At 39.6% G+C, this 23,598-nt stretch overlaps 1 protein-coding gene across 1 annotated transcript in view; it reads right to left on the bottom strand.

Moving 5' to 3' along the window:
* Positions 1-23,598, bottom strand: part of OXCT1 (3-oxoacid CoA-transferase 1) — a 151,756-nt gene that overhangs the window by 71,749 nt on the left and 56,409 nt on the right. Inside the window, exons 13-16 of the mRNA XM_042875525.1 lie at positions 23,117-23,192; positions 8,139-8,228; positions 2,999-3,079; positions 248-349 (exon numbers count right to left, since the gene is read on the bottom strand). Of these exons, the coding sequence (XP_042731459.1) occupies positions 248-349; positions 2,999-3,079; positions 8,139-8,228; positions 23,117-23,192 (349 nt within the window). The remainder of the gene's footprint in view (positions 1-247; positions 350-2,998; positions 3,080-8,138; positions 8,229-23,116; positions 23,193-23,598) is intronic.

Genomic DNA, 23,598 nt, shown 5'->3' with positions numbered 1-23,598 from the left:
GCTTCTTAATCTCACGCCGGGTATATAGATAATAAAAGAACCTCCTCTCCCTCCTATAAATTGGAGCGAGACAACCACACATATGGAATTAGTTACGTTCCACTGTACTTTCTACTAGTAAGTCAGTTTTGTGTTAACATTAAATGATATTTAAGAAAGAATGTAAAGGTAAAAAATCAGTGGCTTTATGGATTAACGACAAGGCAATGTAAAAGGAACAACTGTATTTGTTTGTAAAATGACTTACTGTGAAGTCACAGCCAGTGCTTTTCTTGATATCATCCACTGACAGTCCTTCCCAGATTTCCACAAGGGTGAGTCCCTTTTTCTTGTCCACATCAAACACGGCCTGTCAGGTTCAAATAGCACCAAATTAATTTTTATTATTAAAAAACTGAAGATCCAAGTAGTAATATCGTACAAATCAATTTGCTAAAAAGAATTTCTTCAGTAAAAAATGATACCATTATCAACTGGTTTCACATTTCAGACTGACCAGTAGAGATTTATTCATACCTGAAAGAATCTGAAGTGTAAGATGTGTTGATTTTGTGGGAAAAAAATGGGCAACTGCTCTTCACTGCATGAAATAAGGACAGTGTCTCCTGCTCTGATGTGGTGAGAAATGCAAGATGCAAGGGAAATGGCTGAGACATTCTTTGCTACAAGACAATGTCCGCCAAGAGGTAATGAAAGAAAACAGGGAAAGCCATCCTCTTTCTCATTCTTTTGTTTTGCTTTTAGGACTATAGGGAGGTAAAGGGTGGCTGATCAACTTATCAGATGATCAGCACCTCCAACAGCTATTAAACATTACAAATTTTAGTATTTTTGAAGCTAGCTAAGAAAGAGAAATTTTCTTGTTCTATTTTTAAAATGAATCCTCAGGTGATGTAGCTGAAGGAGCCTTTTCCCTGATGCCTTCCTAAGACAAGCTTTCCACTTTGAAGCCTCTCAAGCACGTAAGAACACCTGTAGAACAACACACACTATAATGGTGCCCAGAGAATACACAGGTTGCAAGCTAGCTGCCACAAAAACCACCAAGTCTACATTCATTTTCCTAAAATAAAATAAAATTTTAAAAAGCCAATAGCAAAAGTCCAGTGAAGACTGAACTTGGAAGGAAAATGGTACCAGAGCGCAGTGTTCCTCAGGGTCATTACTAGGAATGGATTCATTTAATACCATTGCTAGTGGAATGGACAGTAGGATGGAGTGCACCCTTAGCAAGTTTTCAGATGACATCAAGATAAGTAATGTGGTTGACATGCTGCAGGAAAGGAATGCCGCCCAGAGGAACTTGACAAGCATGCAGGGTGGGCCATGTGAACCTAATGAGATTCAACAAGGCCAAGTGCAAGGTCCTGCACCTGGGCTGGGGCAAACTCAAATATGAATACTGGCAGGGTGATGAGTGGATAGACAGCTGCCCTACAGAGATGGACTTCACTGCTTCTGGTAGATGAAAAACAACATGAGCCTGAAGTACACACCTGCTGCCCAGAAAACCAGTTGCATGTTGGGTTTATCAAAAGAGGTGTGACCAGCAAGGCAAGGGAGATGATTGTCACCCTCTGCTCTGGCTTATGAGAACCCACCCACAGTACTGAATTTAGGTCTGGGCCCCCCAGCACATGAAAGACATGGGGTGATTGGAGCAAGTCCATTGGAGGTCCATGAGGGTGATCAGCAGGTGGGAGCACCAAACCTATGAACCTTATAGCAGCCTTCCATTACACCAAAGGGCTGTCACAAAGTGGAGTGATAGCACAAGGTTTAGTGTCATTAAACTAACAAAAAGGTAGATTTAGATTAGATATTAGGACAAAATTCTCAGCTATGAGTACTGTTGAAGCACTGGAACAGCTTGCCTACAGGAACTGTGGATGTGCCTTCCCTGGAAGTGTACAAGGAAAAGTTGGATGGGGCTTTCTGCAGCTTATTCCAATGGAAGGTATCCCTGTCCATGGCAAGAGGGTTGGAACTAGGTGGTCTTTAAGGTCCCTTCTAATCCAAAGGATTTCATGAATACTATGGGACTGAAATTGTACTTCTGAGTCTTAAAAGAAAAGCTGAATTTAAGGAAAACAGACACTAGGAAGCTAGCGATGAAACAGTCTATAATACAATCTAAATAGTGTTGTACATTTGTGTCATCCTTCATTAAACAGCGAGACCTGATGAGCACTGAGGCTCAGAAATTTTCTGCATATTTTTATTTGTCAGTCCTTGTTCAATGCCAGTTTTCTACAGAAAAACATCCACATTTTCATTTCTTCTCCCTTTGTTTGTAGAAGAAAACTTTAAATGACAGTAGCAATACACCACTGAGAGAAAACAAATTCTGCATCAGCACTTTTGAAGCATTCTACTTAGTGTGACAGATGGCTCACAGAGGGATTACTCAAAGCCTTTAAAAATGTACACATTGATAATAAAAGGAACATGATTACAGCAGAAATCCTAAGTCACGTACGCTGCTGAAAAGATCCACTAATGCACTTTGAACACTGGCAATATCAAACAGACTTGCACTGGACAGTAAATCACTTCACAAATGCAATCAAGTGAAAGCAAAAGATAGCAACAGGACAGATCATGTGTCTAAGTTTGTAATATATATCAAGAAAGATGCCAGTTACCTGACGTGAACATTTGAGGAAAACGTGCATTTCATGATTTGCATCTTATGAGGCAAGTTTTCAGGTATACTTTGGAAAAAATAACCAAACATGTTCCTTGCATATTTCTCATGGATAGCATCTCTGTTCTGATGGTCACTGTGATAACCATCCAGCATGATGTCAACAGTGAAAGATTTAAAAGGAAAATATGAGCCAACGTGTCTCTGGAATTGAACTCAAAAGGAGTCTTTGTCCTTCACAAGCAACAGATACTGAATATATTCTTTATTTTTACCACACTTTTTACTGCTTTCACTTAGTGTCACTGAGAGGAGAAAAGAATTGAAAAGAATTCAAGAAAAGAACTTTACCTTCTCTGTAATGATGCGATTTACACATTGCTTCCCAGTAAGTGGTAAACTGCACTTTTCCAAGATTTTATGGACGTTGCCCTGCGTTTAACAGTATACAAACAAATGTTAATTTTAAAAAACAGTGCAACTTTCTCTGAATTCAAGTATGTACATTAAAAAGGAAAACCACAGCTGCAAGCGTTCAGTGTTATTGAAACATTCACTGCACTCAGAACATTATCTGAACTCACTTTCATGGCAGATTACAATGCTGACAACTTGGGACAGTTCTAACTGAAGCCCCGACTATAATGAGATGTCTAATAAGATTCTCAGTGTACCACTCAGCGGCTCCTGAGTTTAGAAGTTCAATAATTTCCTCTTCTACTGCAGTGTGAGGATAAGTCACACATGGGACCTTATTGATGACATGTAAAGGTTAGAGAATGACATTGTGAACATAACATTACTCTGCCTCATTTATTATAAGCGATATGTGCAGGACCAGCCATACTCATAGGCATTTTGAACCCCTATGGCTCACGTGCATACTCATGCTTTGAAAATAGTAAGGCCAGTTTCTTTACCCACATTCCATTTCCTTCTCCTCTGTCACTCTAGAAAAGCACAGAAGCAGACTAGGACATGAGCAAGATATGCTCATCTTCAAGTACTATAAGAGAAGCTACACTGCCTTTACTTTTGTCAGTACCAATCAGCCTATAAATACAGTACAAAGTAATGCGTATAAAGAGATCAGGACTTGCTTTAAGATGCTTCCCTTCCTAGATATCAAAAGGTAGCTACTTTAGATAGTGGGTAAAATACTGCCTACTGAAAAGGCATAGCTACTGACACAAAGCTGGATGTATAAGGCTTAGGTGCTTAGGTCTGAGGGTTTTTTTGTTTGTTTTTCCTCTATCAATTTCCAGTTATGCCTTTCAAAACTCTTGGAGTATTGCATGTCTCATTTAACCACGTGAATGCAATACTTTTTAAAAATGCAATCATCAATTTGCCTTAAGGCTTAATATGTTAAATATTTATGTTATATATGATAATAATAATATATATTATTTATATATTACATATTAAATATGTCTTAGTTTTATTCCTGAGTAAAAACAAAATGGACTTGCAGAGATGACAGCTTGAGTGGCTTCCATGACCCTTAAAAGTGATACATTCCAGCTTCTTAACATTTGAGATGAACATTATTGTAGCATGAAAAGTGGCTTTCAGAACTCATCCATCAGGGCATTATCAGTATGGGAATCCAAGTGGAATTGCAAGAATTTTTACTATCTGAATTTATACAGTATTTGTTCAGATAAAGGAAGAAAAGTCTGTTGTGTAGATCTCCACAACCTTAGGCTGTTTCATTCTGCTTTAAATACGTAAGTTGCTGGGAAAGTAATGCCTCCTGTTTATTTCCACGGTAACTACAACAGACATGAAGAATAGCTACAAAACACACTTCTTCATCATAGTCACCATCGTTAGCTATGCATTTTCGCTGGATAATGAACAAGAACTTGCATGCCACTCTTCTAAAAATCAGTATGGCCATACAGAACACAGCTTCTTTCACGTCACTGCTGAAACACATCACCCACTGCCTCACTGTGCTCCCATCCACAGTTTAGTCTCCAGAAACATTCAGCAAGTGTTGATGAATGCTGGTGGTGCCATTTTTTTCTGCATGGAGGAATTCACTGCCACACCTTTGCTTCATACACACTTCCATGTCAGATGCCATTCTGTTAGACTGCCCCTCTGCTGCCATCTGTCACGCAGCAACAAAATGGAATGGGATACTGGTGGGAAGGTTTGATCTCTACTGCCATCACCCAGCTCTGACGTTGTGTGCCAACATAATAAAATAGGAGGCATTAATTTTGGAGCAGTCCTCAAAAATTCTGCTGCATTTTTAATGGACACTTTTATGGACAAAAAATACCATAGTTTTGTACAACATATCAAAACAAAAACTAATCACAATGATGGAAAATCAGTGCCCCGTGTTTCAGTCATGACTAAAGCACACGCTTAAAAATAGTTTCCATTATACTGTTTTAGTTGTGTAGTCAAGTCATTATGCCACCTGAAAGTCATAAAGCCATCTGAAAGTGACCAGCACTTTATGCTATTTTGCAAAGTACATCGATAACAGTGTGGATGTAAGGACTTCTATATCTTCTAGGCAGTATTTACCAGACTGGGCACAGGTGCACAGTGACTGTTCAAAGATTAAATAACAACACTATATTTTGGTCTTTACAGTTAACCAAAAATCAATTTCACAAAAAATACACCAAGAGCTATCATAGTAAATTAAACTGAATCCATCATCCAAGTGTCTTGCAGTGGCCTAAACAGATAGAGGAAAAATTGAGCCAACCTTCATCAGCTATTCCCTCCTGGTTCATGACACGCTGTGATGGTTAGGCTTTCTAGGCTAGCGACTGCTTCTGGGCAACGCTATTTAATTGTCACTGGCAAACTCATAAAATAGTTTAATCCCTTTCATATGGGTGTAATGCTTTGAGCTCCTATAACATTCTGCTAAAGATCCACAATTTCATTAGCTGACTCTGAAAAATACTTCTTGTTTCAAACCTGCTGGTTGCTAGTTTCTATAGTTTCAGTTGTCTACCCCCCATTTTTTTTCTTTTTCCAATAAGGCAGTGACTAGCCATACTGCATCTGTACCTTCATTATCCCTCATATTTCTACTCTGTCTCACTGATATTTCTTACTCTGAATTTTTCTACATGTCATTTAAGTCCTGTCATTTTTCTTCTGTATCTTTCAGCTTTCATGAAATGTAAATATTTAAGTTATCAAAAATTAAAATACTTGGGAGCAAAGGATGTTCATTATTATTCTTAATATATTGCATATCAGAATAAATTACTTGGGTGGTTCCTTGAGTGTGAAGAGAGATACCAGTTTCACCCTCATAATTTAGTGTTAATTGTATTTTGTCTGCACTGGATTCAGCCTATTGCTAAATTTGAAAACTGCAACATGCATACTCAGGATATATTCTGAGCAATGTTTAACAAGCTGTCGCTATTATATATAAAACAAACAAACAAACAAACACCAAGAAGTACAAAAAGAGAAAAAACAACACTTGAAAAGAATTGAAAGATCCATTACAAGATGACAGATAAAACAAAACTAACTACTACAACTATTTATTATTGCATATATCCTGTGGCTTTCCACTGTCTTTCAGTCCATCAGACCTTGACTCACATTTATTTACTGGAGGCTTTAATGTCTAGTGATAAATTTCTTGTTATTTATTTGGAGAGTAATACAACAACAATGTCCCTAATCAAAGAAGCCTGCAGATAGAACAGATTCCAACAATACAGGCATGCATTTCTTTTGCTCAGTAGCCCACCCGACTCTTGGGAAGAGGAAAGAGGGCTCATCTAATGCTTAGGTATGGTTGAAATTACAATTTGTGAGAAAATCTTCATGCTAAAGAAAAAAAAAATCAGCTCTGTAAAAGTCACCCCAAATAAAGGCTTCTGACTTTCAGAACTGGCATTATAGGTCATACAATTGCTTGGGCATCACTCTTCCACATTTTCTCACTAATACCTACTTAAAAACAAACAAAGAAACAAACAAACAAAAAAACATCTAAAACATATAACAGAAGCTATAGATGGTTTTGCTTTTATTTTTCACATTCAACTTCTATACTTTACCTTCATTTTTGGGCAAAGAAGCAGCAGCCCCAAAAGAGTGCAGTTGTATAGTTAGGATGAAAGAGCCCTCCATTGTAAAATAAGAATAAATAAAAAACCCCATATACTTGGATTCACTGTGCAGTATATTCCTACAAAAGTAAATATGTAAGTTATGGAAGCCCGTAAAGCCTGAAACAGGCTTTCTAGAAGTACATACCAGGAACCTCATATATATAAAAATCCAAGTTATACAGATGTATGTCAGAAAAAGAAAAAAAAAAAAAAAAAGAAAAAAAAAAAAGCTATAAAAGCTATGCCTGGCCTACTTATCTGAAATATGTACATAAGTGAAGGGATACTCAGACACCCAGTTGTTGTGGGGCTGTGATAGGGATGCAAGTCAGACAAATTTGCTTTGCTCTTTTGATGATTTATTTACACATATGCATACAAGAACCACTGGGTCAGTCCCAGTTCTGTTACTTACAATGCACTACTAGAAATCACAGCTTCTATAAAAACCAAATCAGAAAACAACAACAAAACCCCAACTTGTTGAAAAATATAGAAAGTGAAGATTCATTCCTGAAATCACATTTAAAAGAACTCCACAACTATTAATATATTTATCTTTCATATTTACTGCCAGGCAAATTCCTTATGCTTACCCCTACATATACTGGCAGAGATATTAATCTTGAACATACAGAACTAACCTCTTGACTTAAATACTTCAAATAACCTCTTGACTTGCACTGATTTACAGGAGGCTTTGGTGTCTACACCAACAAATTATGAATAACAGAAACAAAAAAAAATGAAATAGAAAGTCATTTTTAAGCATTTGTTATAGTTCCTTGGGACTAAAGATGCTGTCCTTCAAACAGCTTTTCTCATAGCTAAAACTGTACAATTTTTTAAATTTTTAAAGCTTTCTATGATCCTCTGTGGAACACTGTCTATATCTACAAACCTATCTCTACAACGAGGTCTCTAGATTAACCTCTACCACATAACAGTAAAACAAGTAAGGCAACCTGCATAGTATCATGCCAAAAAGATCTGTTTTATCAAGCTGTCAGTACCAATTTGACTGATAGCTTCAAAGGTAAATATTTTCCCAACACAACAAATATTGAGCCATTGGGAACCTCATTTCCCAAATTATTCTGATGTGAAGAGTAAAATCTTCAGGGTAGCATCTACCGTAGCTCTGCCAATTGTAACTCTCATTAAGTTTGCACAAGCAACGAAAAAAGTATGCAGCTTTTAAATATCAAATTAATATTTAATTTTTTCCATGATAAACAATTAACTTTCATGAGGCCAAGAAGTACAATTGTAACTAGTAATAAATCTGCAAAATCCTTACGAAGTGACAGAATTAATGTAAAATGTTTGTTTTGTTTTTCTAGCACGAGTGAGTCACATAGAAGACACAGCCTTACCTTGGCTGAGTGCTCCATGGTGACAACCACTTTTGTCTGGGCACTAGATACCAGGTCCATGGCACCTCCCATTCCCTTCACCATTTTACCCTGAAATCGAAATTTTAATAGAAATGTAACATTTGTACTAAAAAGGAAAATAAAAAGACACAGCAAAAACAATACACAGGTTGCAATGGCAGGACAAGATAATCAGCTTTCTTCTGAGCAGTAAACCCTTATCTCACCACACTGTATTAAAAAGCTACTGTTTTTCTCATTTTGGGGTCTACATGGGATGCAAACAGAAGACTAATAAGTGGAACAAGGGCTCACTGTCACCTGCAATGTCACAGTGTAACTTATATATGAGTAGTGCCAGTGACTTCATGGGAGCCCTGACACTCAGAAACAGTGAATCTTGTTATAGGGGGGTCTATCACTTATAATGAAGCATTCATTCTCACAATTATAGAAATGTCATTATTGCCTCAAAAGAAAATCTTTGCATTTGAACACAGCAACAAGGACATCTTAGCACTCTTTACCTTGAAGTTTAGAAGGACATTGCTTGTAACACTATATCATCACAAACCACTCCTTTTATTCCATTGCAGATGTATTTGGATGTCATTTCAGATCATGGACAAATAAATGAGTTTGGAGCATTATTCACTCCAGTTAGTCCCTCATACCAAGCAATGCATTTTGCCTCTGAGACTCATTCTTCTTTTAAGGAGTGTCAAAACTGCACCTGTTGTAATAGCAGCTGTATTATGGTGTGCAGATATGCCTAATTCTGCTTTTTATATTGCTATGGCATTCAGTCCCTGCCTGCTTCCACCATCTTAAACTGAACACATATGATCTTGGAAGGTAAGCAGTTCAGGCTTGGCAAACTTCTGATGTGCAACATTTGTAAGTACAACATTTTGTTAGTACAAGGAGAGCAGTTATTTTTAGACTGCAAACGCCAGACACCCCAAGAAAACAGAAGGCAATGACCTCACATCACTCCTGAGTCACTTGGGAGAGGACCTGGTATGACAGTGAAGGTTAGAAGAAGCATGACGAAAGGAATTTTGGAGATCAAAATAAACTATTTTTGTCCCAAACGCTTTGTATTTCCTCTGTTTTCACACTTGCTATCTTTCATTAAAATAAATTGTGGACAGAAATATGGTTATGCTGTTTTAAATACGAAATCTAAAAGTATATGATTCAACAACATGGAACTTCCTACTGTAAAGCTTTTCTCTTGTGCTTCCACTTATTAGGCAGGCGGTTCAGTACCTTACTAGCTATGGCTCATGATACAGAGCATATGGAAGAGATTAATTTCTCATTAAGCTGTCAAGACAGCAATTTAATGAAAGCCTCTTCATCGAACCAAAGGCAATATATATTAAAAAAAAAAATTGTTTTCCACAGTGAAGAATAAATCACGTCTTCCAGTATCTATAAACAACCCCTTCAAAATTTCTTGTATCAGAATAATATTAATCATATTAATTAACATTACTACTAAATACTCTTTTGCAAATACATAACAGCAATGAGAGGATTTCTCTGTACTTAACTTCCTGCCACTGCTCTTATAATTCTCCAACCTACTCTGAAATACAGAGCTCTCACAGAAACTGCAGTGACCTCTTGTCAGCCTGCCAAAGACTCACTGACGAGTAACTGAAGATGACACATTATCTCCGTAGTAACTCAACAATGTGTTTGCACTCAGGATTATGCTATCAGTACACTCACCCTGGCAATGTCATTAGCTGGTTGTACCAGGCCTCTTAGTTCTAATACCTAAAGGGCTACAGCAGCTAGGAAACATCTGAAGAAATAAAAGCAGATGAAAGTACATTTTTTCTCATCTGACATCTTCACATCTGAACACCATTTGGGTGGTCAAAATACAACATTTAAGAGTCTAAGTAAGCCATTTTGTTTAATAATGATTCCTAAACAGCAGCCTTTCTGTAGGTCTGATGGGAGTACCAATGGTAACCTACAGCATTCGAACAGAAGTCTGTGAGTACTCTAAGGTACTAAGTACCTTAGAGGATGAGATAGTCAAGATACAACATATTTTTAAGAGAATGAAGTTTTTCCCAAAATGATATAGTAAATCATAAAGATACTGTATAGCAAGATGGTTACTATGCATATGGGTATTTCAAACAGAGTAAAGAGAGGTGCCTGATAGAAAAGAGGAAGCCTTTTCAAACACTATCAGAGTCTTGAATTCATCCTCTTGTTCTGCATGCTTCCTATTTCTCCTGAAGGCCAGATCTTCTCTTCCATAGCTGGTATTTATGGCTACTCTCAACATCATAGGATAAAATGCATCCCAACTGGTCTGGCTAAGTTAAAAGAACATAATCTTTTGAAACAAACAGCACATAAACTGAGCAGCAAAGCAGACACTAATGATGCATTCAAGAAACAGTGATATACACAGCACAACAAAAGAGATAATCAGAATCACATGCAATTAACCAGAAGTATCATACATGACATTTTTCATACTACCACTGATCTTAGCATTATAAAAGATGTCAATCAGAAGGTAACATCAAAAAATATGCATAAATCCACACTAACTGAATAGAAGCCACAATCCTTTGTCCACTGCTGATAGCCATGTGCTGTGTTTAAAAGAAAAGTAGGCTTATAGTTGATTCCAAAATGAAAGCGACATCTGCTATTTCACTTTCGACTTCTGCAAAAAAGATTGGATGAAGACAATCAAGAAAGATGGATAAAGTTGAAGAATGTTGAAATGTTTTGAAATATACTTGGTTTGTCCTTTTTCCTCCTCTGATTTTTATGACTTTGTGTTGCACAATTACAGAATTAATGTAACTTTATTATCAGCTATGACTGCTGGATTAGATTCTACTGAGTACAACTGAATAAACATTAGTAAGAAACACCAGGAAACTATTAAGAGTTTTGAATCAGCAGAGTGAGCAATGGAACACAAGCATTCAATACTGACTGAATGCAACTATTTGAGTCCAGCACTGTTATGCACATATACACAACATGCTGAAGTTCTTTGTTTGTTTGCTTGTTTTTTTAAAGGATGTTTAAAATAATGTCTTAGTTCCGTGGCTTAGCCATGCAGAGAATTACCTGATTTTCAAGCATGTTGACCAGGTATTTCCTGTCATACATAACAGAAATTAAAATAAAAAATTCAGTAAAACCTTAGAGAAGATGGAATACAAGTTCTCAAGTGACCAATAACTCTTGGCAAAATTTATTAATACATTTTCATTAAAATGTAATATGCACAAATAAGTGCACTAACTACGGCTTGGATTGAAAGGGACCTCAAGGATCATCAACTTCCAATCCTCTGTCACAGGTAGGGCCACCAACCACTAAGTGAAGCACTAGATCAGATTGCCCAGGGCTCCATCCACTCTGGCCTTAAACTACTCCAACACCTCACCACTCTCTGAGCAAAAATCTTCTTTCTTCACATCTAATCTAAATAACCCCTCCTTTCATTTAAAACCATTCTCTCTCCCTATCACTATCTACCCACATAAATGCTGATTTTCGTCATGTTTATATACTCCCTTTAAATTCCAGAAGACTGCAACAAGTTCTTCCCCCAGCCTTTTCTTTTCCAGGCTGAACAAGCCCAGTTCCTTCAGCTCCAGCACTCGGATCACCTTCAAGGCCCTCTTCTGGACCCACACCAAAAGCTCCAGATCTTTCATGTGTTGGGGGATCTAGACGTAGATACAGTACTCTGCCTGGGGCCTCGTGAGGTTAGAGTAGAGTGAGACAATCACATTCCTTATTCTGTTGGCCAGCCCTCTTCTGATGCAGAACACCATTGGCCTTCCAGGCTAAAGCTCACACTGCTGGCTCATGTAAAGTTTTTCACCAACCAGATCCCCACAAGTCCTTCTCAACTGGTCTCAAGGAGTTCTTTTCCTAGTTTGTATATATATCTGGGATTTCCTCAACCCAAGTGCAAAACCTTGCACTATATTGAACCTCATTAGATTCACAAGGGCCCACTTTTGAGTTTATCAAGGTCCTTCTGGGTGGCACCCCCTCCTTCTGCTGTATCAACCACACCTCTCAGCTTGGTGTCATCAGCAAATTTGCTGAGAGTACATTCTACCCCATTATCTATGATCTGCTGATGGGAATTGCTTGTCTCCAAAAGGGAGATGGATACTTGCCCAGGAGCTGGCGGGACTTGTAGAGGAGGCTTTAAACTAGATAGGAAGGGGGAGGGGGATAAAGCCAGGCCTGCTAGAGAGCAGCCTGGGGAAGTGGTAGTGGGATTAGGTGAGAGGCGAGGGGCTCAGCTGAGGTGCATCTACACTAATGCACGCAGCATGGGCAACAAACAAGAAGAGTTGGAAGCCATTGTGCAGCAGGCAAACTATGACCTAGTTGCCATAACGGAAACGTGGTGGGATTGCTCCCACGATTGGAGTGCTGCAATGGATGGCTATAAACTCTTCAGGAAAGATAGGCAAGGAAGGCGGGGTGGAGGTGTAGCTCTCTATGTTAGGGAATGCTTTTACGCTACTGAGATTATGACTGGGGACGATAACGTTGAATCCCTATGGGTAAAGATCAGAGGAAGGGCTGACAAGACAGGCACCCTGGTGGGCGTCTGTTATAGACCCCCAAATCAAGATGAAGAAACAGACGAGGTATTCTATAAGCAGCTGGCACAAGCTGCACAGTCGCCTGCCCTTGTCCTCATGGGGGACTTTAACTTCCCTGACGTATGCTGGGAGTACAGCACAGCACAGAGGAAGCAGTCTAGGAGGTTTCTGGAATGCGTAGAGGACAACTTCCTGATACAGCTGGTCAGAGAGCCCACGAGAGGAACTGCCCCACTAGACCTGCTGTTCACAAACAGGGAAGGTTTGGTGGGAGATGTGGAGGTTGGAGGCTGTCTTGGACAGAGTGATCATGAAATGATAGACTTCGTGATTCACAGTGGAGCCTGGAGGGGGAATAGTAATACTGCTACCTTGGACTTCAGGAGGGCGGACTTTGAATTGTTCAGGGGACTAATAGGGGGAGTCCCCTGGCATTCAGTCTTAGCGAGCAAAGGGGTCCAAGAGAGCTGGTTACTCTTCAAGAAGGAAGTCTTAAGGGTGCAGGAGCAGGCAGTCCCCCTGAGCTGCAAAATGAGCCGGCGGGGAAGAAGACCGGCGTGGATGAATAGGGAGCTATTCCTGAGGCTCCGGGAGAAAAAGAGAATCTACCACCTGTGGAAAGAGGGACAGGCCACTCAAAATGAATACAGGAAAGTTGTTAGGATGTGTAGAGGTGAAATCAGAAAGGCAAAAGCCCAGCTTGAATTTAACCTAGCTGCTGGTGTGAAAAGGAATAAGAAACTCTTTTATAAATACATTAACAGTAAGAGGAGGACAAAGGAGAATATCCACTCTTTGCTGGATGAGGCTGGGAATGTGACCACTGAGGATAAGGAAAAGGCGGAGGTTCTGAATGCCTTCTTTACGTCTGTCTTTAAAAGTCAGACCAGTTATCCTCAGGATACCCCTCTCTCTGACCTGGTAATCTCGGCCGGGGAGCACACTAACCCCCCTGTGATTCTGAAAGAAACAGTCAGAGACCTACTGCTCCAGCTGGACTGTCACAAGTCAATGGGGCCAGATGAGATCCACCCGAGAGTGCTGAGGGAACTGGCGGAGGTGATAGCCGAGCCGCTTTCCATCATCTGTCAGCGCTCCTTGTTGACTGGTGAGGTCCCAGAAGACTGGAGGCTTGCCAATGTGACTCCCATTTATAAGAAAGGTCGTAAGGAGGATCCGGGGAACTACAGGCCTGTCAGCCTGACCTCGGTGCCAGGGAAGGTTATGGAGCAGATCGTCTTGAGGGAGATCATGCGGCATGTGCAGGGTGACCGGGGGATCAGGCCTAGCCAGCATGGGTTTGTGAAGGGCAGGTCCTGTTTGACCAACCTGATCTCCTTCTATGATCTAGTGACCCATCTGGTGGATGAAGGAAAGGCTGTTGATGTGGTCTACCTAGACTTCAGCAAAGCCTTTGACACTGTCTCCCACAGCATTCTCCTGCAGAAGCTGGCAGCCAGAGGCTTGGATGGGTACACTCTTGGCTGGGTAAGGAGCTGGCTGGAGGGCCGGGCACAGAGAGTGGTGGTGAATGGAGTCAAATCCAGCTGGCGACCGGTCGTGAGTGGTGTTCCCCAGGGGTCGGTGCTGGGGCCTGTCCTCTTCAATATCTTTATTGATGACCTCGATGAGGGCATCGAGTGCACCCTCAGTAAATTCGCAGATGACACCAAATTGGCTGGAAGTGTGGATCTGCCTGGGGGTAGCGAGGCCCTACAGAGGGATCTGGACAGGCTGGAGAGCTGGGCTGGAGCCAATGGGATGAGTTTCAACAAGGCCAAATGCCGGGTCCTGCACTTCGGCCACAACAACCCCAGGCGACGCTACAGGCTTGGGGCGGTGTGGCTGGAGGACTGCGTAGAGGAAATGGACCTGGGGGTATTGATTGATGCTCGGCTGAACATGAGCCCACAGTGTGCCCAGGTGGCCAAGAAGGCCAATGGCATCCTGGCTTGCATCAGAAACAGCATTGCAAGCAGGAGCAGAGAGGTGATTGTTCCCCTATATTCAGCACTAGTGAGGCCGCACCTCGAGTACTGTGTCCAGTTTTGGGCTCCTCACTGCAAGAAAGATATTGAGGCCCTGGAACGTGTTCAAAGAAGGGCAACAAAGCTGGTGAGGGGTCTGGAACACAGGCCATATGAGGAGAGGCTGAAGGAGCTGGGAATGTTCAGCCTGGAGAAGAGGAGGCTCAGGGGAGACCTTATTGCTCTCTATAACTTCCTGAAGGGAGGTTGTAGTGAGCTGGGGGTCGGCCTCTTCTCTCGTGTCATTAGTGATAGGACCAGGGGGAATGGTTTCAAGCTACGGCAGGGGAGATTCAGGCTGGACATGAGGAAGTATTACTTTTCAGAAAGGGTGGTCAGGCACTGGAATGGACTGCCCAGGGAGGTGGTGGAATCACCGAGCCTGGGGGTGTTCAAGGAAAGGCTGGATGTTGCGTTGAGGGACATGGTTTAGTAGGAGCTATTGGGAATAGGTGAACAGTTGGACTGGGTGATCTTTTAGGTCTTTTCCAACCTTAGTGATTCTATGATTCTATGATTCTATGTCACTGATAAAAATACTAAGGAGTGCCAGTCCCAAGATGGACTTCTGGGGGATACCACTCATTACTCGCCTACGTATTTATATAGTTACTTTCTATGAACATAAAATGAAGACAGCCTAATGCAAATGCAAAGAACATTAGTCAAATTTTATCTACTTCCTATAAAACTAACCTGAAATAAATGCTAGCAACAGTTTCAGATGATTGAGAGAAATTCTAATGAATGCACTGAGAAAGTATATCTCAAGAGCATCTCAAAACAGATTGTGACATAGTTCATTGACATTGATGGACTTCATAATGATGAATATTATTTCAATGTAATGCAGAAGTAATGTCTTCCATTTTCCTCTGTAGAACATTCCCCAACACACAGCACATTGTGCAATAATCGAATATTGGCTGCATACAGTAGTCACCATTGTTACCACTAACCCACAGATCAGGAGTCTTCTGGAATTTGTTAGTATTTTGAGGTCAAACAGAATTTCATCAGCTGCTCTCATTACATAGATGCCTACTGCATACCTGCCACTTTCCACAACAAAAATTTAAGAGAGAATATGAATAAAATATGAAGAGTGAGTTCCTACAGTCCCTCCATCATGCAGTCTGACAAAGAAGAATGAATACAAATTGCATAGAAAAGCCCTCAAAAAGTTAGGAGAGCTACAGCCAACACAAAACTCTTCCTTTATCCTTTAAGGCTCCTGACATTTCCAACAGTAGTAATTTCATGCTACAAGGGCTTTGCAGGGCTTCTAGGCAAACGGCTTCCATCACTCTGCGGGACTTCTATCTACTGGGATAGGAACAGTTACTTGATATATTACTGCAGTCTTTGATCCAAAACAGTTGTCCCTGAAAAACCAACATCTAAAATGTTAGGAAATTGCTTTTCCAAAAGAGTGGTCAAGCACAGGAATGGGCTGCCCAGGGAAGTGGTGGAGTCACCAAGCCTGGAGGTGTTCAAGGAATGTTTAGATATTGTGTTGAGGGACCTAGTTTAGTGAAAACTACTGCTGATTAGTGGACGGTTGGACTAGATGATCTTGTAGGTTGATCTTTTCCAATTTTGGTGATTCTATGAAAACAAATTTCATATTAAAATAATATCCCACTGAAACTTAGATTACAGGTAGCTAGGTAACTGCAAGTTTCATTCTTCCTCTTTGTTAAACTGCTACTGTATATGCTCTACTCACATCGTGTCATAAATAATCATTAAATGAAGTCAGACTATTAGAAGGAGATAGTAAGTTATTAAAAGTAATTAATCTGTATGCTTATATACAATTTATCTAATTTGTAGCATTTATTCAGTTTACAAACAAAAAATTGAAAGAAACGCTACTAAAAATATTTCTTACACCAACATTCTGTACAACTTGAAACAGAATGCTGACAGCTTGATGCACTCTGTGCAACAGTTACAAGACTGTGTTCGCATTAAAAAGGAAGATAAAGTTCGTTTAGCAATTCTTCTACTTAGGCAAACAGCCACATAGTCTCAAACTGGGCTTGTTAGAGAAAAACATGCAATACGTGCAGGTATTAAAGGATGCATGTCCTTTCTCCCAACATTAACAATAAAACATTTCAAGTCAGAAACATGCTTCTTGTGAAGCCTTTTGCTTTTAGGTTAGGTCCTACAAATAGTAATTAAAAAAAAATTCTGAATCCTGAAATCAAAGACTCAGATAACTTCTGCCAGTTTACTTTCCTTTTCTCTTTTCCCTTTCTCTACCAATGAAACTTCAGTTCCCCTTAAGCACAAAGTCAAAAACTTGCAAAATATGAACCTTGAAGTCCTGTAAAATAAATGCAAAAGGGCAACCAATAATGTATAAAACTACATTCTTACCGTCTGACATTATACTGACCTCTACAGAGAGCAATTTAGAAGATTTATTACTAAGTTTTAATTGCTTCCTCATCTTTTCAGATAGATAATCTTCTCTGATAAAGCTTAAAATCTTTGTGAAATTTGTCTTCCCTTTTGACTTACTTCATTATCAACTCCTAAATCCTTTAACTTCGGCTACTGCAAGACTGAGCATTAAAATTAAGGCTGCTGCTTCTAAATTAAAGGATGATTTATTTTTTTTCCAAAAACAATCCATGTTAATGCAGCCAAACTCAGCTACCCTGTACAAATTGTATCACACTCTTACGCAGCCCCTAAATGCATTATCTCAGCAATCAAAACATTAATTTTATAATCCTGCATAATACTACGGAAAGTTAGTATTAACTTTCTTAATCAACATTTGATTTAGTTTATACTGCTTGTAAGGAATAGAGATGCTAATAGTACCAGTCCCAGCATCATCTCCAAAACTGCCATTGCTAACAGAATAATAAAATCACAGAACTGTAGGAGTTGGAAGGAACCTCTGGAGATCATCGAGTTCAACTTCCTACCAAAGCAGATAACCTACAGGATGTTGCATAGGAAAGCATTCAGGCAGGTCTTAAATATCTCCATAGAAGGAGAATTCACAACCTCCCCAGCAGCCTGCTCCAATGCTGCATTACCCCCATGAAAAGAAGTTCCTTCGCATATCATGTGGAACATCCTGTGCTCAAGTTTATGGCCAGTTCCCCTTGTCCTGTCCCCACAGACCACTGAAAAGAGGTTGGCAATGTCCCTTTGACTCCCACACTTAAGATATTTAAAAGATGACCTCTGAGTCTTCTTTTCTCAAGACTTAAATGACTCAGGTCGCTCAGCCTTTCCTCACAGAGGAGATGCTCCAGGCCCTTTATCATCTTTATGTCCCGCCTCTGGACTCTTTCCAGGAGAACCCTGTCTTTTTTGTAGTGGGGAGCCTAGAACTGGGCACTCCAGGTTAGGGCAGAGTATATGGGGAGAATCCCCTCCCTTGATCTGCTGACCACTCTCCTTTTAATGCACCTCAGGACGCCCCTGGCATTCTTGGACACCAGGGCACACTGCTGGCTCCTGGCTAACCTGCTGTCCACCAGGACACCCAGGTCCTTCTCCACAGAGCTCCCTGCTAGCAGGTCATGTCCCAACCTGTACTGATAATTGCAGTTATTCCTTCTCAGATGCAAGACTCTACACTTGCTTTTTTAAAACCTCATCTGGTTTCTAGCTGCCCAGCTCTCCAGTCTGTCCAGGTCTTGCCAGCACAGCCTTCAGGTATGTCAGCTACTCCTCCCAGCTTTGTATCACAGGCATACTTGCTGAGAATGGACACTATCCCCTCATCAAGGTCACTGATGAAAATATTGAATAAGACTGCACCCAGCACCTACATCTGTGGAACAACACTAGTCCCAGGTCTCCAACAAGACTCTGTGCCACCAATCACAACCCTCTGAGCTCAGCCAGTCAGCTAGTTCTCAACCCACCTCACCATCCACTTATCTATCCCACACTTTCTCAGCTTTGTTATCAGGATGTCATGGGAGACAGCATAAAAAACCTTTCAACCTGTTGGCCACATTTTTTATGCACCTCAAGACACCACTAGCCTTCCTGACCATAAGGGCACACTGCTGGATCACAGACGTGTCATCAACCAGGACACCATGCCCTTCTCTGTAGAGCTCCTCTCCAGCAGGTCTGCCTCTAATCTGTATTGATTAGGGTTATTCTGCCTTAGGTGTAGGACTCCGTATCTTCCCTTCCTAAACCTCAACAGGTTCCTCACTGCCCAATTCTCCAGCTTGTTCAGGGCTTGTTGAATGGCAGCACAGCCTTCTGGTGTGTCAGCTGCTCCTTCCAGTTTTGTACAATCAGCAAACTTGCTGAGGGTGCACTCTACCCAAGTCACTGGATGAGGATTGTTAAAAAAGAATGTAGTGATTGCACATGAACACTTTCTAGCTACAGGCTTCCACAACAGGACTCAGTGGCACTGATCACAACCCTCTGAGCTCTACCAGTTGCCCAGTTCTCTCATCTCTAATTTTCCCTTCGTGAATCTGTGCTGAGTACTCCTGAAATGCCTGACAGCTTCCCTGGCAACACCACATATATTCCATTCAGCACTGTGGACTTGTAGTTGTTTATGTTATTTGACTAGTCATCTTCTACAGTAAGTAGCAGCCTCACTTCCCTGAATTCTACCACTAGCTACAGAAACCATGCCAATGAAGTCTAAGGCAAAGATGTTGAATACTTCAGCCTTTTCTTTGTCCTTCATTCTATGATATGTTACCCGCTCATTATGACATGCTTCATAATTATACTCCTCCCTTTTATCTCTATTAAGTTTCCACCTCATGAAATGTGATGTCACAAATTATATTCATTTTACTCTTTTCATATTCGTCAGTTTCCTTGCAGGGCTTCTCCACTATGAGCTCAATGGTTTTCTGCTGGTAAACTCTGTCAGCAGTATCAGTATCATGCTGTGAAATGGCATGAGGACGCTCAGAAATGCATGTTAATATTCAATATTAATAACTAAGAGTAATAAGAGTCTCTGGTGTCACAGTGGGACATTTCAGAAGTTCTAGTGACCTATGCCCAGCCTCTAATACATGCCATAGTGGCTGCTGGAGTGATACTCCTTCCTGATGGCTTTCCATAAAATCCTTCTATTAGTCCCATAATAATTCTTCTATTAGCGTCCCATAAAGTCTCAGGGAGAACTCCAAGACTTTTAATCTTTAATGGGACTAACTGTCACAGGAGCCAGGGCTGCTGCAAGTCCATACTGCTGCTCTGCAAGGATGCAGTAATTTTTGCTAGCAGCAGTTTTTAGCAGTAGTTTAAGAGAAACATACATGTCATACATAGGTCTCTGCCCTTCACTTGTGAAGTGAAACACAGCTTCCAGTAGTCATGGCTCCTATTCACACCCACCAGTCTGCCCTACTCCACAGCCACATCCTCAGCATTCCTACGCAACTCTCTTGGCCACCCCCTCCCAGCTGCTCTTTGACTTTGTTACCAGGAGCTCCTCATAAATTTGCCACTTCCTTCTTTCCCTCCTCAGAAACCACTTCTCATTAGCTTGACAAGTTACAAAGAGAGGAAGACAAGAACCCATAAGTTGTGTTTAATGCAATGAATGCCACTGTTGAGAGATTAACTTCAGCATATGCAAGCTAACAGCACAGTTTACTAAACATGCTTGAAATATTAAAATATTCTTAGTCTTCTCTAGCCACATACATGAATGCTGGTAAAAAGGTGCACCTTAAAGGTAGTAAAAAGAACAAATGAGAGTTACTCAAAGTTTGGTATTTGTTTGTTTTTTATACTTCCCAACGCTGACAGCATATATGTCATTCCCAAATGTGGGGGAAGCCTAACTGTGAACAGAATGAAGATACATAAGCAACAGAAGATATAGAAAATAATGCTCTCATCATGGATTCAAAACGAAAGTCAGCATGGTCTAGAGAATATCAAGCATAAAAGGAAGGAATACGCAAGTCTACAATCTTTTGAGAAAAACTGAAAGTACAATCTAAGATTAAAACACTTAGAGAAACGTCTGTAAAACAATCTCTTCTACTGCAGAGTGTTGGCTTCATCTTTTGATAGCTCAGATCTTGAAAAATAAGTTCCAAAATGCTATCAGTAAAGAAATTTCAACATCACAACCAGAAAAAATACCTCTCTATGGCAAAGAAGCAAAAAGCACACAGAGTTACTGGAATAATTAATAATATTTAGTTGCAGAAAGCATTGCATTTTACTACTACTACTACTACTACTACTACTACTACATGTGTTATTTGTAAATGCTGTACCTCTGAACATTGTACATTTTCCTCAGTTTCAAAAGTTTAAGAGAAGAGTCTAAATTTAGCTTTTAGAAGTTCAGACTGTTCAACACTTTGCTTCAACACAGGTGTTAGTACCAAGTCAGAAATAACACTGAAACAATTCTGATAGCTTCCATTTCTGATTTATCTTTAGCAACCAATGCTGACAGGAATCAAACAAGCTCTGCACACTAAGCTAAGTACAATAGTAAAATATTTGTGAGGGGAAAAAAAAAAAAAAGCTCTATTTTGATAGGCCTTTCAAAAAGTTAATGTTTAATTCAGTATCTAAGTAATATCAAAACCTATTTTGTTGTACCATAAATTGATGTAGATTATCACATTTACTAAAAGCAGGAGTGACTAATGTTGCAGAACAGAAAAAAACAGCAAAAATTAGCATGAAAAAAAATCCTGAACTACACATTGATTTGAGCTGGAAGTTTTTTTTGAAACAAATAAGTCCTACAAGTGCATAAAAACAGTGCAATCAGTAACAGCCCAGAATACTGCTTACTAAACAGTTTTGGAAGATGGCAGGAAAGGCCTACCAATAATTAATGGGGGTGGACATAAAAATATAATTAAAGAGATAGAACAGTTGGGTCTTTTCTGAAAAACTAGAACAAAAAAACGTAAAATGAAACCAATCATCAAAGCAAGTTATGAATTGCCCCTGTTCATGACACTGCTTTTCAAGAATGAAAACTAGTTAATAGCTTTTAGATTCAGCACAGATGCAACTGCATGAAATTTAATATCCTGTTGAATTTAGAAGCACTTTTTATTTGTCATCAAAACCTATCTACTGATGAACCAGGGGGGCTTTTTTTAAACATTTCAACTGTGAACTATTATATCTACATTTTTCCTGGTTTAGGAATAGTGTAGAGTGAGGATCTTTATTACTTGTTCACTTGAGTATTTTGAACAATGCTTCAATCTAGGAAAGAAAAAAGCCCCACAAAACAAAAAACAAACAAACAAAAAACCCCAACCAATCCTACTACTGAGAATTTAATCTTTTCCCTTCCACTTTCTTATAAGCCTTTCAGAAACAATTTTGCTAAACAGAAGGCTATACTAGATAATGGAACATTTACGATAGCTTTTGCAGAGCCAAAGGACGGGAAAAAAAGAAAATCTAAAGATTTAAGTAATCTTCAATGTAAAAGTATAGGGACATGTTAATATCGTGACTTAGAATTTGCAAAAGCATAAAGGGAATGTCAGACTGTGACAAACCAGCTAAACAAAAGAAAAAAATTATCTGACAATTTAAACAGATACATAGATAGATTAAAACCATATTGAACTCTACCTACAAGAATACTTCAAAATACCTTAGGGCAGGCTAATAATGCCTGTTTTCCATGTAATTCCGATATAAGCAATATTCAAAGTCATTGAAAATACCTAACTTGTAAATGATTTGAATATTGTCTAATTTTAAACTATAAAATGTGTCCCGCACGTGGCTCTAGGTCATCTGCTTCTTTAATAATACTGAGTTTGGCTTATATTTTTTAAGCTTGAACCCTGCAGGACTTTTCACATAAATAAAATAAAGCAAAGTTACTTTCTTCTAGGTGTACTCAAAATACCAATGCTGTGATCAACAGTGAGAAAAATAATGCAGGCAATGTTTTTTGTTTGCTCGTTTGTTTTCCACTTGATGATGAGCTCAACAGTATTTCACATATTTTTTCAAAGACTTTGCTCCAGTTACAACTACACGAGTGCTGTTGCTCCCTAACGATAAAGAATCAGTCCTCATCTCAAAAGCTTGACATTTGAATCCAAGATGAAGATGAAGATGAAAGGTTTACATAAATCATGTTTAATTTTTCCACAACACTTAACATAACAGTGATTTTAGATGGCTGGATTCTGAGAGCCCAGGAAAACTGTTAGACATTCTCTATGTTAACTTGATTAGCTCATCAAGACCCCTTATGCTTTGAATCCTTTATCTTTTTTTCCTCATAATCAGCTACAAATATTATTCTAAATACAGTATACTCTCAGTAATAAAAAGGCCAACTTACAGGAATCATCCAGTTGGCCAGGTCACCATACTTAGACACCTGCATAGCTCCAAGCATTGTCAAATCAACATGGCCTCTGGCAAGAGAAACACAGTGTGTAATCAGCAGATTATGTTCAAGTAACAGCCCACAAATCTTTATGAGTTTTTATTTGCATTCTCATTACAACAATTTAAAAACTGTGTACCACAGAGGTAACAACCATTTTGTCACTCACAGGTTTTTCTCTTCCTCTAAATGCACTGCTGATGATTTTTCTGTCTGCCTACTGAGCCTCAAAAATGCTATTATTTTTGTCTGGGTTTGGTTAATTGCATGCACAGACAATCAGCTCTGAACTCATACTTTTAAGTGCACTCCTTTACATATTTACATACACTCATTATCTTTTCAGAGCCATTACAATTTAGTGTTTGTTTGCATCCAAACTCCTTCCCGAAAAACAAACAAAAAACAGGTGCAGATGGTGAATTTCCATTAGG

The sequence above is a fragment of the Lagopus leucura genome, unplaced genomic scaffold, assembly GCF_019238085.1.
Source record: "Lagopus leucura isolate 7727_CA_CO unplaced genomic scaffold, USGS_WTPT01 Super-Scaffold_100014, whole genome shotgun sequence".
Classification (NCBI taxonomy): domain Eukaryota; kingdom Metazoa; phylum Chordata; class Aves; order Galliformes; family Phasianidae; genus Lagopus; species Lagopus leucura.
The sequence above is the reverse complement of the archived record's forward strand: the minus strand, read 5'-3'. Positions and strand labels throughout refer to the sequence as shown.